This window comes from Pantherophis guttatus, chromosome 1 (genome assembly GCF_059756535.1).
Source record: "Pantherophis guttatus breed Tessera chromosome 1, ASM5975653v1, whole genome shotgun sequence".
Taxonomy (NCBI): domain Eukaryota; kingdom Metazoa; phylum Chordata; class Lepidosauria; order Squamata; family Colubridae; genus Pantherophis; species Pantherophis guttatus.
Genome location: NC_142063.1, coordinates 158,962,393 through 158,982,467, shown reverse-complemented (window position 1 = coordinate 158,982,467; position 20,075 = coordinate 158,962,393). Strand labels below are relative to the sequence as shown.

The following is a 20,075-nucleotide window of genomic DNA, read 5'->3' as shown; positions in this document are numbered from 1 at the left end:
CCCCGAAAATAAGACCCTGCCTTATATTTTTTTGAACCCTGAAATAAGCGCTTGGCCTTATTGCCATGCGCTCAAAAGCACAATTGGGCTTATTATCAGGGGATGTCTTATTTTAGGGGAAACAGGGTATCTGGGTTGAAGAATCTCTAGAAAAAAAACACACAAAGAGATTGGATCTATTAATCTCATTTCTTTCCTTTTCAGTGATGAAGTAGTTAGGGAAAGGTCTTCTCCTTTTACCTTTTGATGGCAAGAGAGCTATAGCTAGGATAGATAATGAGCCTAATATTAATTAATAATAAATTTGCATAAATGCCACTTTTTAAAGAAGCAGAATTGCATTATTACTGCAAGGAGCCACACTGGAAATGCTTAGACTAAAGATATTATACTTTAGCCAATGGAGGTGATAAAGTTTCACAGTAAAATTAATCAGTCCTATGACATAGGTGTGTTCAGTTACTTCTATAAGCATTCATATTGACAGAAGGTGAAAAGAAAAATCAGAGCTTAAAGTTCTTTACAATTGTTTGTTCAGAACTTCACTGCACAAATACTGGAATGGATAATACTGTTAGGGTTCCTTCCTTCCTTCCTTCCTTCCTTCCTTCCTTCCTTCCTTCCTTCCTTCCTTCCTCCCTCCCTCCCTCCCTCCCTCCCTTCTTTCTCTTCCTTCCTTCCTTCCTTCCTTCCTTCCTTCCTTCCTTCCTTCCTTCCCTTCCCTTCCCTTCCCTTCCCTTTCCTTTCCTTTCCTTTCTTTCTTTCCTTAGTGCCTGAATGAGTCACTGTTGCTTACATTCAGTAGTTTCCCTCTGTGCAACCTTGGAAAGTCATTAGGTTAAACTTCAAAGTGTCATTTGCCATTTGCTGACGTCAAGATAAGGAAATAATTTGAGGTAGTCTTACACATTTGTGTGCTTCAAGTTAAACGTAAGCTTGGGAGTTAAATGTAAGCTTGGGCAACCTTTTTTTGGACAGGTTTCTTTTTTTGCTTTTTAGTTGGTAAATACCCATGGAGACAATATGAATTTATATTGAAGTACGAATGAAGAAAAGATAGAACACTAAAAAAATCATGAAGATAAGTGTACTAGTGTTTGTGCCTGCTACCAATTATGCACTACATGAATTTGTTCATTTGACTGACTAATTAAAATTTCTGCATTATTTTCTCATAATCAAAAACAACCTCAGAGTGGGGTAGTTTTGTCTGAAAACTGGTGGCCATTACTGCTTCTTGCAGTAAGAGATTTTACAACTCAATAAATCAGAGGTTAGGAAAGAAGGAGAGGAAGTTATGCCAAAGTCATATATATGGTATTGTGCATGAGAATTCTTTGACAGCTTGAAAGTTGTTCTGGATACTTGTAGTCAGTGGTGTTGAAGAACTGGGATGATTTATCTCTAGTTCAACTGCTGTATAACTTAAAGCCTTACGAAGTTAGGTTGTAGGATGTTGGGCTCTGCTTCCCCATTGGAAGGAGCCATGGCCCTTACCAAGGTTCCTAAACTTCAGGACTGCAAGGGAAATGCTAGCTGGATGGCTTTGCAGCTCCTACTCAGTGCCTTGACAAAACACACAGAACTCAAAATGATAAGATGTGCAGATTGCATATCCTTTTCATTGATTTTCACCTGATTCAAGTTGAAGTATTTCTGTTTTCCTATACTCCCTCATCCCCAACACTTTCCCCCCTATAGTTCGGAAAAAGAGGGACGGGATTTTTGTTGTTGCAAATCTTGTAACAGTTCAGGGCAAGGTCTATGGAGATTCTCAGTCATCCAGGTCATGGTTGTCCCAGAGGTTCTTTTTTCAAGAGGCAATTAGACTTTCTTGTTTTTCTTTGAAGGCGTTTCGCTTCTCATCCAAGAAGGTTCTTCAGCTCTGAAGGGATGGTCATTCCCCACCATCCTGTCAGGGCTGAAGAAGCTTCTTGGATGAAAAGAAAAACGTCTTCAAAGAAAAACAAGAAAGCCCAGTTGCCTCTTGAAAAAGCACACTTGGGACATTCAGGGCAAGGCTTGAACTCCTGCGCTTCCAATGTTGGTGAAAGACTTTGAAATCTGTACATACTGTATATGTACAGATAACAAAACAACAACAACAAAAAAAAAAAATCAGGAAGGATTGTGAACCTTACCACTGCTGTTAAAAGAGTAAAACAAGGGATCCCAGTCCACACATTTCTATTCACCATAGGAGAATAGGGAGGGAAAAATAAAAATTGAATTTGCTACTTCAGTGTTTCTCAGCCTTAGTAACTTTAAGGCCTGCAGACATCCATTCTCGGAGTTCCCAAGACACCATGCTGGCTAGCGAATTCTGGAAGTTGAAGTCCACACTTCTTCAAGTTGCTGGGATTGAGGAACTTTGTGCTACATTTTGGCTGTTAGAAAAATAATCCAAACCCCACATCCTCTCAGCTTTCCTCTCAACTGTCCATGCCTCCAAACCCCAAAGACATAAGAAATGGCAGAGCGTTCCATGTTGGGCTCACTAGGTGGCGCCCTCTTCAAGCCCTGTTTTACTGCTTGTTTCTAACTACAAAGCAAAATTAAGCTTGCATCTTCAGATTCACCAGCAGTTGTTGCTCTAAGCTTTCATAGGGTAGGGAAAAGTTCATAACTTTGGAATCACTACTCAAAACCCTCACCACACCAATGAAGGATTGCTTTCCTCAAAAAGATCAACATTAAAAATTTTCCCACAATTTATCGGAAATACACGGTTCACTTAGTTAAACATTGGAGCCAAAACAATACATACTGTATATATCCGTTTTTGGTAATTTTCCGTGATTGATCTGAATTTTGGCCAATTCACTAACTTCTAGAGAAGACCATGACTGCCAGTTTCATATTTGTATCTTCAGAGAATCAATTCGATAAGTAATTCAGTCTAGAAAGATACATTACATATTGGCAGAACTCTTTTTAATAAAAATACCTCAATTAAAAGGACATTTTGTGTATCTTTAATAACAGTATTGATGAATTTCAGGGCCATAGAGAGATATATCTGAGAAATTTTGTTTGTAGGCATATGTATAAGAAATATATTTGGCTATTTTATTTCAGGTTGTTATAACTTGCCATTTTTTTGAGGTGAACAGAAAGCTATTAGGAACTGATTAATATGATCTGCAATATCTGATAAGTGGCTATACAGTAGTGGCCAAAATTGTGGAAACCTTTTGGGAAAAGTGTATTTTCTAAAACTAGCTAATAACACCACTTTTTTTTTAAGTAGTACCATAAAATTATATATTAATGGAAAGATAATTTAATCAAGAATGTAATGCAATAACTTTTATGAAGGATTTGCTATTAGAATAGCAGTTATAGTATAAAGAAGAAAAGTGAAACATGTAGAAAAAACAAAATATACAAAAATTATCACCATTGAAAAAATGAGATATACAAAAATTATCACGTCAATTAATACTTAGTTGGGTAACTTTTAGCATGAATTATGGCCTTACAACATCTTCTCATGGAGTGAACCAAGTCTTTTCGTTCTGCAGCTGTTATAATGTGAAACCAAATTGAATGATTGCTTCTATTGACTGGGTTTTATTGCTGGGTCGCTTCTGACTGACAAGTTTCTTTAGTCAGCTCCATAGATTTTCAATTGGGTTAAGGTCTGAGCTATTCCCAGGCCATTCCAGCAGTGGAATATGATTGTCTTGAAACTCAAAAAAAAGTGGTGTTTTTAGCCATCAAACCTCAAAAATACACTTTTCCCAAAAGATTTCCACAATTTTGGCCACTACTGTATATAGTCATTTTTTCCCACTGATTTGTATTCCTCTTTGTTCAGTGTAAATTAGAAAAGACAAGAAAATATAGGTAGTCCTCGACTTAGAACAGTTTGTTTAGTGACCATTCAAAATTACAACAGCACTGAAAATAGTGACTTATGATTTTTTTTCACAGTTACAACCTTTGCAGCATCCCCATGATCATGTGATCAAAATTCAGATGCTTGGCAACTGATTCATACTTATGACCGTTGCAGTGCCCCAAGGTCATGTGATCATCTTTTGTGACCTTCTGACAAACAAAGTCAACGAGGAAGCCAGATTCACTTAACAACCAGGTTACTAACTTATCTATTGCAGTGATTCACTTAACAACTGACAACTGTGGCAAGAAAAGTCATAAAATAGGGCAAAACTCACCTAACAAATGTCTTACTTAACAACCTAAATTTTGGGCTCAATTGTGGTCATAAGTCAAGGACTACCTGTAGACATTTATGGTAAAATCATAATATTAACACTAAAAAAGTAAAAGATGGAGTCTAATATTAACATTAAAAAAAGTAACAGATGGAGTCTTCTTTGAGTCAGGGTCAACTTTTAATGTCCTAATGCAGGGTCTCCAACCCCCAGTCTTCTGCCCAGTACTGGTCCATGGCCCATTGGGAACCGGGCCGCACAAATAGCAGACGAGCATAGGAGTGCATGGAGCTCCATTTGTGCAAGCGGTGGGCACACACCATCCCCTCTGCCCACCACTGCTGCCGGCGACAGTCCACAGAGTCAGAAAGGTTAGGGACTGCTGTCCTAATGGACATATCCATGTTGTATTCTTGGTTTTCTTCCCAATTTATAGTTGTACTGCTTTCCTTCCAAATATTAACTGAGTCTCGCCTCTGAAATCAGTCAAGCTTCATAAGATGCTGTAACAATAACAAGACATTTCTCAAGTTCTACCTATAACTTGGTAGCAAAGTAAATATGGTATGTAACTCTTTAGTAGGGGAGGCAGTTATCACCAACAAGGTCCCCTACTATTATATCATATTACTTGTAAGAAAGGCATTTGGAGAAGAGCTTCAGCAAAGATTACTGTTCTGACCTAGGCTTCCTGAGTCAGTAAAACACACAAGTAGTCCCAAAAACTTGTTTTATTTTTAACAGCTGTGAATTCTGTTCATTCACAGATGAGTCCCAAATAGTTGTAAAGAGTCCTTCGGGATAAGGCTGATAATCACCCACCTTTATCTCCCTTGTCACGCTGCCAAAGACCTAATTGGCAAAGCCACCCGGAATCCAGAATCAAACAGAGCTTCAGACTTTAAACCGCACAGAATTAACAACGTTGCTTCCTGCAAAGGCCCACATGCCTTTGCTCCTCTTTTAAGTCTTATGGGAGGGGCCAATCATCTCCAAGCCCTACTCCCAAATCATCCCTTTTGTTTTAACTGTTCTTGCCTTCTGGCAGCTCTGCGCATGCACGCACTGGGAACAGGCTCCCCCTGTTCTTCTGCTTTGCTGAGGTCTGACTCTGGAGGCTCCAGAGGCAGCACATATTTCCCAGATGGCCCTTTCTCTGCCTCCGACGCAGAGCCCTCGTCCGAGCCTTCCCCAGACTCCAGGACTGGCCCTTCTTCCTCCCCAGCCTCCTCACTGTCCGACTCTGCTGCCAGCTCCGCAGGTTGCTGGCGGACCACAACAATCACAAAATATAGACTGATGTTGGAAGAGATGCTTCTCCACAAATTGGAATCTGTAGTAATTAAAGGCTTTGAAGGTAATCAGTATCATTGATTTAGAAGTCATTCTCAGCTTGCTGGCACTCAACTATATATACGCCAGAAACAGCTCTTGTAAAATAGTTTCAGTGCTCTATCTGCTGAAGACCAGGCAAAGATACCATAGAGTGTGAGATTGTTTGGCATAATCCATAAGAAGCAGTTGTTACACTTCTGGGGATTATCTTCTGTCTACCGCCACAATGAGAGGAGGTTATGGGGAGAGATCTGGATAAAGTTTCAGAACAAGGAGAAGGAATGAGGTTTCTTCATGACTGCTCCTCAGATGATCTGACAAACCTAAACAGGAGGTCAATTGAATGGCTAAACCAATGGCTCTAAAATGAGCCTTTCCATCCTAAATTCAGGTTGTAAAGGTTATCTTCTTCAAAAGCCCATCAGAACCAGGATACCCAAATTTTTATTATTTATGATAATGTTGATGCTACCCAGGGGTGAAATCCAGCAGGTTCCGACAGGTTCTGGAGAACTGGTAGCGGAAATTTTGAGTTCAAAGAACCGGTAAATACCACCTCTGGCTGGCCCCAGAGTGGGGTGGGAATGGAGATTTTGCAATATCCTTCCCCCAGGAGTGGGGAGGGAATGGGAATTTTGCAGTATCCTTCCCCTGGAGTGGGTTGGGAATGGGGATTTTGCAGTATCCTTCCCCTGGCATGCCCACCAAGCCACGCCCACCAAGCCACACCAGGCCCACAGAACCGGTAGTTAAAAAAATTGAATTCCACCACTGATGCTACCAAATTAGAATTTGAGAACTTAGAATTTAGAACTTAGAATTTTGAATCAATGTTGACTCCTGCCAACTGCCCAGACAAGCTTCTGCAGTTTTTCTGGTAAGATTTCAGAGATAATTTGCTCTTGTCTACTTCCTAGGGCTGAGAGAGCTCAAGGCCATCCGGTTGGCTTCATGCCTAAAGTGGGACAAAAACTCCAGGTCTCCCAGCATCTAGCCAGGTACCTTAACCACTGCATCATATATACACAGTAAGAGACTTCTTGTGAGATGGGTGGCCATATAAGTTTGAAAATGATAGATAGATAGATAGATAGATAGATAGATAGATAGATAGATAGATAGATAGGCAGATACATAGATAGATAGGCAGATAGAGAGGCAGATAGGCTGTCCAGATGGTGCACTATCTTTAGAATTGTTCACTTTTCACAGTTTCTAGAAGACATCACTGAGACGGCCAACCTAGCTTCCAGTAGGAGGCTATTCTGAAGTATAGACACCATAATTTTTTTTTTAAATTCTTTTTGCCTTCAACTTCCCTCACTTCACTAAGTGTAGCAGCGTGAGAAATGGAGTGTGGGTGTTTGCTACGGATGGCTATTAAAATGTTTCCCAAAGATGATTTCAGGGCAACTTACAGCCTCCTTTAAGAAAAGCTGTTTCTCATTGCCACAGGAGTCATGGCAGAAGTCGTGAACTTTCAGAGTCCTACATAGGGGAAGTATTAAATTACCCTTCCACAATCAAAGTGTGACTTGCTACGTGTTCAGGTTTTTCAGCTGTTGTTTACTGTATCTCAGGGATATATTTGCTGGGTTCGTTTAACAGGTCACCTATCATAAATATCAAGGTTCATTAGGGAGACCACAATGCTATTTTTAAGGAAAACTTTCCAATCCCGTTGGGTTGCGTTGCAATCAAGTTTCACTGATGTTTAAGATAAATAATGTAAGACTTTCTTCTTCCTTTGGGGTTATTCTCTGGGAGAGAGGCTGAAACATGGCCAAAATAACATCAGACACCCCAGTTAATGTGGGCTAATTTTGTTTTAAATAAATATATTTTAAAAAATTTGTACCAAACATGCACAACGCCTCTTCTCCTCTTTGTGCAGTCCCATCCCCCAATTCATAGGATTGGAGCCTGGGAACAAAAAGTCTACCCGTTGTACAACATGACAAGGTGGTGGTTTATACTTGTTTATCCCCCTACAGAGATACATGCAGAAAAAGTAAGCTGGCAGGATCAGGGCAAGAGGTATATGAAGCTCTTCTCTATGATATGCGAATTTTCTTTATATGGCTGTAGCTGCTAAAGATTGCTTAGCCGCTGCCTCTACTAAACCCAGTCCCAAGAGTATGGATCCCCTTCATTTCTATAGGACTGTGAAACCAGTGATGGGAAGTATTGTGGAATTACAATTCTTCCACATAGGAGGTCCTCAATTGGCAATCACACTTGGGACCAGTGGTGGGCTTCAAAATTTTTTACTACCGGTTCTGTGGTACTGTGTTCTGGCTTGGTGGGCGCGGTGTGGCTTGGTGGGTGTGGCTTGGTGGGCGTGGCAGGGGAAGGATACTGTAAAATCTCCATTCTCTCCCCAATCCAGGGGAAGATTATTGCAAAATCTCCATTTCCTCCCAATCAGCTGGTACTTGGGAGGCAGAGAATAGATGGGGGCGGGGCCAGTCAGAATTTTTACTACCGGTTCTCCGAACTACTCAAAATATCTGCTACCGGTTCTCCAGAACTGGTCAGAACCTGCTGAAACCCATCTCTGCTTGGGACCGGCAACTCGGTCATTAAGTGATGCAGTTGCTAAGTGAAACTATGTGCACACACTCTTCTCTCAGCTTACCTCAGGTGCTTTTGCTTTATAACAGACTGCAAATGCAAAGATTGGTTGCAAAGTTGCTTTTTTCAACTGAAGAATGTCTGTATTTGAAGAACTGTAACTCCTTTGTCAACCCTGCCTTAGAAAGTCGAATATTCTGAAATAATTGTTAGCAGTCTTAGCAGAGCCCCAGCCTTTTAATTTTTTAGGAAAGCCATCAAGACCTGGCTTTTTACCAAGGTTCTGCGATAGTGTAGTACAGAGATCCATAGTATGGAATGAGGGAAACTGGATTTGCTGTGAGGGGATGATTAAGGCTCAGGGTTTTTTTTTTCTTTTTTGCTTTCTTTTATTTATTTATTTTCCTCTTTTTAACAATTGCTTTATAGACATTGGTTATGTTGTTGTTGTAAGCTGCCCAGAGTGGCTTAGGAAGGGTGGCTGTTTAAATCATCTGAACAAACAAATAAATAAATGAACTATGTTTTGCCACATGGCCAGAATGAAACGAAACATCAGACTTTGCCAATAAAGAAGCCCTCTCCATTTTTATGTTTCTAACTCAAGGATAATGGCTCCTTGCCGTGTAGTTAAGATCCCACCAGTTGCAAACATCAGGCTGTGCTTCGGCCGACTGTGGGCTCTGAGGTTGTGTGGGTGCCAAAAATTATGAGTGGTGGTTTAATGTGCATAGTTATAGTCACCCATCAGCCAAAGTGAATAATAGCCAGACTGTAAAATAATTGCAGCAATGTCTTGAAGTGAAGCCAGGAATGGAGATCAGAGCCATCCGTCTCTGTTAATTTGTATACAGTTCTTACAACAGCACAGAAACATTTAGAAAACACTTGCAGGGGTTTGCTCTGAAACAGCTGGACAACTTTTATTTTGAAGAAAGGGGAGGATTTTTTTTTTAAAAAAAAAAGGGAAGAAAGAAAAAGGGAAGCCTCCCAATGGACTGGTCTTGTTTCACAAAGCAAGGCAGCCTTCAAGTTGAAGACTTTGACCAGTGTGTGTGTGTGTTTTTTTTAGAAGAATTCTCATGCCTGGAATAATCTAGTACAGGTTTTTTTTTTCTTTTTTCTTTTAAACTTTGGTTAAGAGTTGGTAAAAGTTCTTCCTTTTCTTCAGGCAGCTGAAACCCTTCCAGGAGACTCTGCTTTGCTCAACTTGTCTTCGGTCTCTGTGTAACAGCCTGCATGTTTTGGTGCTGCTCAGACTCTATGTGGTCTCTATGGCCTCATTTTACGGGACTGTCACACGGAGGGAGGTTTTCCCCAGCACCAGAAAAAAACCTTGGTGTGGTCTCTTCAGCACAGTAGCTAAGAACAAGTTTCCCGATTGCTCCCAGGTTCTCCCGGGAACTCTTTTCAGGAAGTGGCTGTTCCTCCCCCACACTTAAATGGATGATTGTGTTACAATTAGGAAAAAGCATCTTCAGAGACCTATCTTTAGGTAAGTGGCGTTCTCGTTCCTCTGGATGCGAAGTTATTTTGAAGGGAACTTTTCACAACTCTTCTTGGCTTTCAAATATGAAAGCAAACAAGAGGCTTTCACAGGAGCAGGAATCTGAAGTTAAACTTGCTCTGTCTGCTTATTTGTGTGAGCATGTGTGAGTGTGTGTGTGTCTGCCAGCAGAGTTTTGAGATGGACATTTTCCTGCAAGTTGTTGTAAACTTTTGGAGGCTTCTGATACGAGATTGGAACTGAAACAGCAGCAACCTTCTTCCTCCCCCAAACATCATTAACTTTATCTCGGACTTTGAGCTGGGATTTTGAGGTTTGTGAAAAATCCCTGGAAATGAATTTCTTATTTTTAAAGCTGGCCAATTGCTCAGATACATTCTCTTTGCCTTACTTTGTTCAGATTCAGTTTAACTGAATATGTTGGTGGGCCTGAAATGCAATACCTATTCGTATTTTCTTGGGCTTTGTAAAATGCAAAAATTTTGAACAGACTTACTTCTAGGAAATATGCTTTGATTGGAGCCTTAATAGAATGCTCAATTTGGAAACTAAATGCAACTGTTTTGCTAAAAAAAAAAACAATAAAAAAATCAACTACTCAATAGCATGGTCCTATTGACCATACTACTTATCCTAATAGATTTTAGTCCCTAGCAAATATTTTAAGATTTCAGTCCGAATCATGATGAAGTTCTCTTTTGCAAAGACTTCATGGCTCTGATTTTTAACATGCTTATGCTTCTTCCCTCCCTCCCCTCCTCTTCCTTTTCCTTCCCTTCAAGTCAAACTTGACTCCTGGCAATTATTTGCCATTGCCTTCTTCCTCGGTCTCAGAGGAAGAGTCCAAGTCCAAGGTCACCCAGCTGGCTTTCGTGCAGAAAGCAGAACCAGAATTCAAGTTTCGCTGCTCTTAGATCAGCACCTTAATCATTAGACCAAACTCACTCTCCAGATTATTTAGATTCCTATTAGAAAAAGTTTAAAATCTAGTCTTAGAAACCAAATAAGATTTACTTCTATGTAGACATGTGTAGAAATTGTGTCATTATGCAGCATAGCTTCATGTTGTATTATATCCTGGGAAGTGATCATCGCTTCAACTAAACATCAGGACTAACTTAAGAATTTTTCTATAAATCCAGTCTCAATATCAGTAAATACTCTGAATATATTTGATCTTTAAAACAATTAAGATTTCTAAAAGCTATTATGTTTGTATTATACGTGTATCATCTATTTGATGATAAATGCCATTATATTTATACTCACACATGCCATTTAGTTTAGTCTCCTGTGATCATTTTTGAACCAAAATGGTTTTTCAAAGTAATTACATTTCAGCCTTGCTACTGTGTTGTGATAGTTGAATAATATATCTTACAGCTGTATAATACATCTCAGAATAATTGCAGCTACTTCTATTGGTGTCTTTAAAATTCTTCTGGAACGAATGAGTTCACAACTAAGAAATCTTGATCAACAAATATCAGACTACCTTAGTCCCTAGAAGAGTACGTTGGGTTGCATCTAGAAAGGACAAGAGTATCTACCCAAAAGTTAAATTCCAAAGGTAAAAGCGATTCTATTCTCACAAGGAACATCTTGGATCTTGTTGACTCACTGTTGAAGAAAATGTTCAGGATAGGATGAAATTTAACCTAGAAGTTACCATCAAATATATTAGATGATACACGACGTGTAATACAAACGTAGCAGTTTTCAAAAATGCTTTCCTGACTGTTTTAAAGATCAAATATATTCAGAGCATTTATTGATATTTAAACTGGATTTATAGGAAAATTCTCAAGTTGGCCCTGATGTTTGGTTGAAGTGATGATCACTTCACAGCTTGTAATACGGCGTAGACTTTCCCACTTACTCGTTTGTTTTTTTTTTGTCGATTTGTTTCAAGCAGGAGAGTGACATTGCAGGCAGAGAGCTGCCATCTCCCTTGAAGTGAATGAAGAATCCTTTTGTACAGCACTAATGTACCAGTATTCTACCATTTGGCGAATGTGCTCAAGACTGTACATAGCATTTTCTTTTCCCTTTCTCTAATTCTTGTGGCAACAATGCATGATGATACAGAGAATTGCCACAATATGCTTATGAATGTCTACCTAATCTTGGCTGCACTGGATTTAATCCATTTTATTTAATTGTACAAGGTAATGAAAGCTAAATTAATAACCCAAGGTGGATTTGCACGCCATAGGTTTAAATTTCAATGGGCTGTGCAAACATTGCCAAGATGATTATCACATGGTGGGGTTTCTTTTATTTATTTATTTAGACCTGTAGTGTTTAGAGGAAAAAAAATAATATAATTTATTTGATGATGCCCTTAAATTTATAATTTAGGCATAGAAATATTTTCATCAAAGTAAATTACTATAAATTTTAGTAAACTTTCCTTTCAATCTCTTTCTTTAGATTTGTAACTGCTTATTGGATTGAATTAAATGTCTTCTGCTCTTAGAGGAGACAACTTCTAGAATGTCCATTCCCCCCGTCCCCCAGGAATTCAGCTAAATTTCAGAATTATCCCCAGGGAGAAAGCTGTCATTTACATGCATTTCCCTTAATATAATTGAGCAAAAAAAAAAACCAAAAAAAAAAAAAAAATCTGCATTGATATCCAAACCATAGAAATATCAATTTTTGCAAATGTCTTGTCTGTTGAGCATTCTAAGGAGAATTCACTTAGTGGTTGATCCATTAACTTGATTTGATTTCACCTTGTGTTTTGAGTTTCATTTCATTTTTTTAAAAAAAAATCATAGAGCAAAGAAGGATGGGTACATGGGAGGATTGGCATATAAAGCCACATTTCACTTCGTATCCCAGAGGTGTGATTCTGGGGTTGTACCCTGCCGTTGTCAAAAAGCAATTGTGGAAAAAGAACTTATTTTTCCCTTGAAAGAATTTCAACAGAAAGTAGTAATGCTCCTGAACATGAACAAAGATGTTAGAAGTTCATCGACCTATTTTATTTTATTGATAAAAACTATAGATAATCAAATTTTACATTTTAAACCAATTTGATAATTTAATTTAAAGATGATTTGTTTACATTTTATTCGATTAGTCAAATCAATAATGAAGAATGGAATGGAATAGAATAGAATAGTTTTATTGGCTAAGTGTGATTGGACATACAAGGTTGTCTTCGGTGCATAAGCTTCCAGTGTACATACAAACAACAAGGTAATATAATCAACGTACACACAAACATAAGAGCAACATATACATACAAACAAGTATACATGCATAGAACAAGGTCATATAATCATAAGATACCAATAGGAGAAGGTAGTAGAAAATATGAGAAGGATAATAGTAATACAGCCATACTACATGGGTAAATATCCTTAGACATAAGACATTGGTTAAAGTTGACTAAACTCAGCTATTTGAATTGAATTATAAATGTAAATCAAACTGGCAATTCAAATCAAACAGAAGCATAGATTTAAATAAGATCTTGATTGATTTGTACAATTAACTGATGTTGTAAACTGCCCGATAGTGAGATGGGCAGCATATACATTTAATAAATAAATTACTCTCTTTGATTTTGCTGTGGTCCTTGATAATGTTAGGGGATCATAGAATATCACTCAATCCAGCCTTATGCTCCAGGTGAAATCCTCAGAGCTTCACCACTACCTGTTGACCTCATTGTTGAACCTTTGTACCATTTAGAACTTAATATTTTGCCAAACAGTTTCCCAAAATGTCTGGAATGCCATGTGGAGCCACAGTGAAGAAATCTCCATGGTAAGGCTGGGCCTTCATATGAAGCAACAATTATTTATGTCATTAAAATCCCCCTGCATCTCATTGTTTCAGTTTACCGTTTCTTAATATGCTGTAGTTGATAGCATCCTTTTAAAAATACAACATGCAGAACTGGAGACCTTTTTCCAATACAACACAATTATTCTCTGGAACCTGAGGATAGTGCTTCTTTTAATGCAACCTAAATCACATTTGTTTCTATTACAATCCTGACAATTTCCTGGGCTGCTCTGAGAATAACAGTTTTAAAGAATATCTTGTCAGAGAAGGAAAGGAAAGGGAAAGTGATTTTTTTTTTAAAAAAGTTATCTATATTTTATTCAGTCTTTCTATGTTTTTTATTTTCTCTGACAATATATTTCTATCACAATTATTTCTGTTTTCTTCTTTTTCCTTTTCTTTTTTGTTATTATTTTAAAAGCAACAATTTCTTTTTTAAAAAAAAATCTAGACAGCATACACCAAACCACACTAATTAGAAATCACTGCTTACATCATCCCTGCAAAATAATTGATTGTTGCAACTTTTGCTCCAGAATATATTTTTTTTCAGGCTCAGATAAGGAGCCAACTATGCCCCAACTTTGCTCCACATTTTGGAAAACACTTGAAATAGAAATCTTCATCCTAGACACTGGAACAAAATCCATGAAATATATGATCTGTCAAATCCTGCTGATTAGCTGATTCCGGGAAACTGCATTTTATCTGATGTTCAAGGCATCATCACATGTAAAATAATGCAAAAGACTTTGTTAATTTTATTCTATTTTAATTTTAAAAATCTAGTTGTTTTGAGATAGATAGGCATCTTGTACAATATTCTGGATTGTATTTTCATGCGCATACAAACAATTCCCAAACAAGCCACCATTATAAAAAAATACTTTTTTATATATATATAAGCAAAAACACAATGTCCTTACATGGATTTTACTTCTTGTCTGAAAGGTCAGTTTAAAAAAGAGTTTATAATTACACATTAGCCAAGAATTGTACCATTGCTCATATGTTTTCACTTACCGGTTTGTCTTAGCTTGATTGGTTTTTCTTATACACAAGGCATGTAACTACAGTTATTTAGCTGAAATTAGTTTTGTTTAATTCTTGTTGGTTTTCATTGCAAAAATGCTTACACTGCAGCATTGTTTTAAATATGTTCCTATAAAGGTATTACAAAAAGATTCCTCTTATGTTGTGTCCATTGATAAGAGGACTTGCTGTGCTTTAACAAAGAGCTCAAGACAATTGTTTAGAAGATGCTTCCTCAGTGGCTTCAGATATCTAGAGGTTAATAGCTCCTGGGATGACTGACATGTATGGATAGGTGTTGGATTTTGGAAGGAAGCAATTGAGATATTGAAACACAGGCAGGGAAGAAAATTAGCACTTATGTTCTGTGGAAATTGGGAAAAGGTTATATTTGAGAAGAATTAAACTCTAGTTTGTTGGTTTTAGGTTGAATTGCTACTACTTTGGAGGTGACAAACACATATCTCCACTACTTTGTCTCTAGCACTTTGCTTGATTAATGTCAGCATTTTCTCCTTAGAATGAGATGGCTGTGTAAAAATCTGCCCTCCTTCAAAAACAAAAATGAGCTCTCTTTCCATTGCTCCCTTTTGTTTAAGGGAAGGCAGGCTTAAACAAAATTATCAATATCTTTCTTAAGGGAGATATTGATAATTTTTCATCTAAATAAAAGAACTCTCTGGCCACTCTCATATGTAATGAATACGCCAAGGACCATGAAATATAAAGCTGGCACCTTGTTTTCAAAGAGCAGAATAATATAATGTACCAAAAGTGATTTTGTCAGTTCCCATATTAAGATGGAGCTTGTAGGAGGGCTGCCACAATCTCTCCCTTGCATGAAAGCGAATTTCATTGCTTTGCCCAAAAGGCTGCCAATTAAAAGGGACGTGGTTGCTCAGTGGCTAAGACTCTGAGCTTGTCGATCGAAAGGTTGGCAGTTCAGCGGTTCGAATACCTAGCGCTGCATAACGGGGTGAGCTCCCGTTACTTGTCCCAGCTTCTGCCAACCTAGCAGTTCGAAAGCACCTAAAAAATGCAAGTAGAAAAATAGGGACTACCTTTGGTGGGACGGTAATAGCGCTCCATGCGCCTTTGGCGTTTAGTCATGCCAGCCAGATGACCACAGAGATGTCTTCAGACAGTGCTGGCTCTTCGGCTTTGAAACAGAGATGAGCACCGCCCCCTAGAGTCGGGAACAACTAGCACGTATGTACGAGGGGAACCTTTACCTTTACTTAGGACCTTGCCGAATAAGGAAAACAGGAAGCAAAAGTGGGCAGGAGCCAGATCATTGTTCCACCTAACTCTGTATTGTCTCTAGACCATCCAGAGGCTTGCAAACCTTTCAGAATGGACATTTCTGAAAGTCGTCCTCATGCCAGAGATGGCATCTGAGGTTTTCTGCACAAGAAACATATGCTACAGTACGTCAGTCAGTTGTGTCCCTTTCCTTAAATTGGGGAGGGGGGGAATGGGACGGGACGGACATCCTGAGACCCTAGGGTAGCATGAAACCCCCTTTTGCAAGTCCTGCAATTGTCTCAACCATTGCTACTGAAAACCAGAGCAGTTTTCTGCAATTCCAAAAGAGAAATGCATAAAAATCCAAATGAATGCCTGAACTAGATTTAAATTTAAAAAGAAAGAAATAGCTGACTCTATTTCCAGGTGTGCCAAGTTTTCCCCCATTGAAGATTTGGCTTTCTTTAAAATCCAGGATCACCAAAAAAATGTGCTCACCCCCACCGTAAGGAAATAATGAAACCCTAGTGCCATTTCTTTGCATTTGTAGTTGTGTGTGTTACAGGATTACATGACAACATGGTAAATTGTCTTGTGAAACAGATATTGTGACCAGAAAAATGACTCTATGTGGTGGGGCCTTTTAAGATCCACAAAGGAAGGAAAGAATAATAATCAATCGGTGGGTAGCATAATAATGTGATGATCTCCTGCTAAGGGCTTGGTAAATAAAACGAAGGAAGGTACAATATAAATATTTGAACTGAATCCATCTGCAGGCTATTTGGTGTGGAAGGGATTGCAAAATCCAGTTGAACTGTACCGTCGACTGATCTAAGACAGAGATAACAGCAGTTTTTAAAGGAAAAGGAGCCGTGTAAGGGAATATCCTTCATTTGTTTTGGCATCTTCCAACTCTTCAGATGTATTTAAACAGCTGCCCAAATATTTGCATCCAGACTCTTCGTTGTTCTTCATGAAGACGAATGGCAGAACAATCTCCACTGACATGTGGAACAAAATAATAGTTCCAAACAGAATAGGACTTTATGCAAATGGGCAAAATAGTAAAGCAAAATAGAGCCTATACCTGTTTTTGAAATGGCAACATTAACAACTATGGAGCACAAGGTTTGGTAAGCACCAGGTGTTCCCTTGGGCTTGTTTAAGAAATGAATGTTTGCGATGACATTTATTACCCCAAACATTGTTCATATGCCAATATGGCTTAAATATTGGAACTAGTAGATGTTAGTGTTTTGTTTTTTTTTTAAAAAGGCATTCAAGCCAGTAGTTGAGCTTGGCTAATGATGACATATTTAACTGGATTGAGAATTAAGAAAAAGGAATACACAGATTTATTATATTTTGACTGTGCGATAGACCCATTCAACAGCTGAAATAGAGTTCACTAAAACTAGCATTTTGGGGACAAAAGCCCAATTTCCATCAAAATTATGAAATGTGTATTGGGATGTCACAATACAAGCTCTGCTCTTTGTGCACACACACACACACACACACACACACACACACACACACACACACTCAGAGCTCATTGACACTTGTATATCTATTATTCTTTCATTCCAGAACTCTACAGGTCTTTGATATGGGTAGAGGTCACTTCCACTCCAAAAAGTGGATGAGTAACTAATGATGACAGTATAAAAGTTCCTTATTCAGAAACAAAATGGCGCTGAAGATCAGTTGCTAGGAAGCAAGAGAGAAAAGCTGTTGCTCTCTCCTCAAGCTCTGGATTTCTCAAAGGCATATAGTTGAGCACTATGGGAAACAGATAGCATCTTGTGTTCATTTCAACCTCTCATTCCTCCCATATCAGAAGATCTTGTGGTTCTTCTCTTCCATAACAGGAGATGATTTTCTTCTGCTGAAGTGAACAGGAAGCTCTTGTTCTATGAGTTATTTTACAGCCCCTGCTCACAACTAACATGTGGACATTACATATTAATCAGGATTCATTGGATGTCTGAGCCTAACCTTTAAAGTGATAGATGAATCCATGTCTCATCCAAGTATGAGTCATGAAAGAGAAAATAATATACCATGGGAAAAATGAAATCTCAAGAGTTAGGTTACAATACTGTAAAGGCTGTGGAAATGACAATAAAACTTCTAAAATGGTCCGTGTGTGTGCTTGTGTGTACGCACAGACATACATGCACGTTCATATATAAAAATGTTGAATCAGCTAGAACTCTGGCAATACTTTAAATCGCAGGGTTTTCTCCTTTTATGTCCATTTTTAAAAGTTAATCATGGAAAAAATGACACATGCTGTCTGGTCACCTAAGAATGGTTCTGTTAAATGAACCGTTTTAAAAGCCTGGAAAGTTATATATAGCACAGGGCATGAAAGAAACCCACATACAACTACCAGTCGCTGACCTCTGACGATGCAAGCCACCACCACCAAGATTTTTGTAGTGAAGGGCCTAGAAAATGATTAGCAGGGAATATAATGCTATTAAAAACGGGGGGGGGGGAATTCATCCATTCTGTATTTTCTATAGAGTTCAGAGTTCTCTCCCAGACTCCCAACTCTCAAGCATTTAGTCTGGAGTGGACAGGCTGTTGCATATGCGAAGGCTGACATTTAATAGTGGAGAAGACCGTGTATGACCTTTCAAGAAGTTGAGCGTAATGCATATTAAATATGCCTTCTTTGTTGTGATTGGAAAGAGATGTGTGACTTTAAACTGGACAGCTTTCATTGCTAGCATTGAAGAAGGAATGAAAGACTCCAAACTTTTTAGGGAGTTGAGAAACAATTTAAGTAATAAACATTTATTTCATCCCTTCCAGGTTAATATTTTTTTAATGCAGATTATTTCCCCCCCTTTTTTCTTTTTAAAGAAGCAGCAATAGATTATACTGTGAGCCATGTACTTTTCCCTGGGTCTTCTCCCAGATCAGCAGATTGTCATTCATCTGTTATTATAACTTTGGCTAAAGTTTCAGCCACTCTGGAATGTCATGAACTGTGGTAGTTCAGCTCCCCGATTGTCCTTGGGATTCCAGGGGTGTTGAGGTTCACATGACTAATAGGTGCTTGTGCTAGTGCAATCTGATATACAGGTCAGAGTTAATCTATATTTAATCTTAATTCATACTTCATCTTGATTCTAATCTATAGTACATTCATTGATAAAGCGATTTCTTTGGGACTGAATTAATTGACATGTCATTTAATGGGTTTTGCCCAAGAGTATACTTAATGTACCAAAGGAATCTTCAGTGAATTGAGAGGTTTCGATCTTAACTATGGATTCCATTAAGAGAAATAACCACAGAAATAAAGAAATAATGTTTTTTCTTTTATATCTCTCTCCTATTTCTTCAGAATCCTTTTTAACAACCTTCCATACTCATTTGTAAGATTTTGGAATGCAGGTCTCCAAATGTTGGGGAAGGGGGAAGGGCTAGGTGCAGTAGGAATGGTGACAGTGCAGAAATGCCCTTCCCATTCTTTGAATTTTATCTATAAATAAATGAGAGCCTTTGGACCCAGTCTCTTGCACAAAATAGCTATCTTAGAGTGATGTGAAAAAATACAGTGTTGTGGTAAACTTAAATTAGTACGGTCCATGTGCTCCTCCCATTATATTTCATAATTGGATTGTAAGTATTGTTTAAAAGTAAACAGTACAGTTATCACACGGATATTCTGTGGAAAGAGTTCACAATGTTTTTTAACTATCAGCTTGGAGTTGGAATCAGAACTCCCATGAACCAACCAACCTTCCTTCCTTCCTTCCTTCCTTCCTTCCTTCCTTCCTTCCTTCCTTCCTTCCTTCCTCCCTCCCTCCCTCCCTCCCTCCCTCCTTCCCTTTTTGACAAGAATTGTGTATGAAAGGCCTAGATAGTTACAATATTCTACTATTATATGTCTATATGCACACACACATCACCTATATAATCTCCCCCCCCCCTTGGTAGTATTGGATCAACTGTCCCTTATCAAGGGATAAATATGGACAAATACAGGCATACAGGTTTGTTGCAGTCATATTGGAGATGACTCTAGTAATAATTCCACACAATTTCATAATTAATGGATTTATGGTAAATTAAAATAGTTAGGCTATGTGTTTTCTCTTCAGCTGACAGTACTAGAATTTTGCAAATGTTCATCCTTGCTGAGCTAGATTAAAAAACAACAACAGTGAATATGCGCACCAGGGGAATCAATAGCCATGGTACAGAAAGCAATCTTTTCTAGTCTAGTTCCCATGTTATGCTTCAATTGAAATTAGCCCAGGCTCATTATTTGACCCTATAGTAAGTACAAGAGTGCATCTGTTTGTTTCACCCCCTTGTTCAGCAGATGTGGATACCATTTTCATTGTGACAACTCACTAGGTGCTTTGAAATCAATA

The 20,075-nt window shown here is 38.4% G+C and overlaps 1 protein-coding gene across 4 annotated transcripts in view; it reads left to right on the top strand.

The window, feature by feature from the left end:
• PDE1A (phosphodiesterase 1A) overlaps nt 1-20,075 on the top strand; it is a 171,215-nt gene that overhangs the window by 48,298 nt on the left and 102,842 nt on the right. Inside the window, exon 1 of one of the 4 annotated variants that reach the window (XM_060688052.2) lies at nt 8,939-9,585. The exons of 2 other annotated variants lie outside the window; for them this stretch is intronic. In XM_060688052.2, coding sequence (XP_060544035.2) covers nt 9,533-9,585 — 53 coding nt within the window. In that variant the 5' untranslated portion in view covers nt 8,939-9,532. Of the gene's footprint in view, nt 1-8,938; nt 9,586-20,075 lie in introns of those variants that run through there. One more of the 4 variants, XM_087882075.1, reaches the window with a different exon arrangement.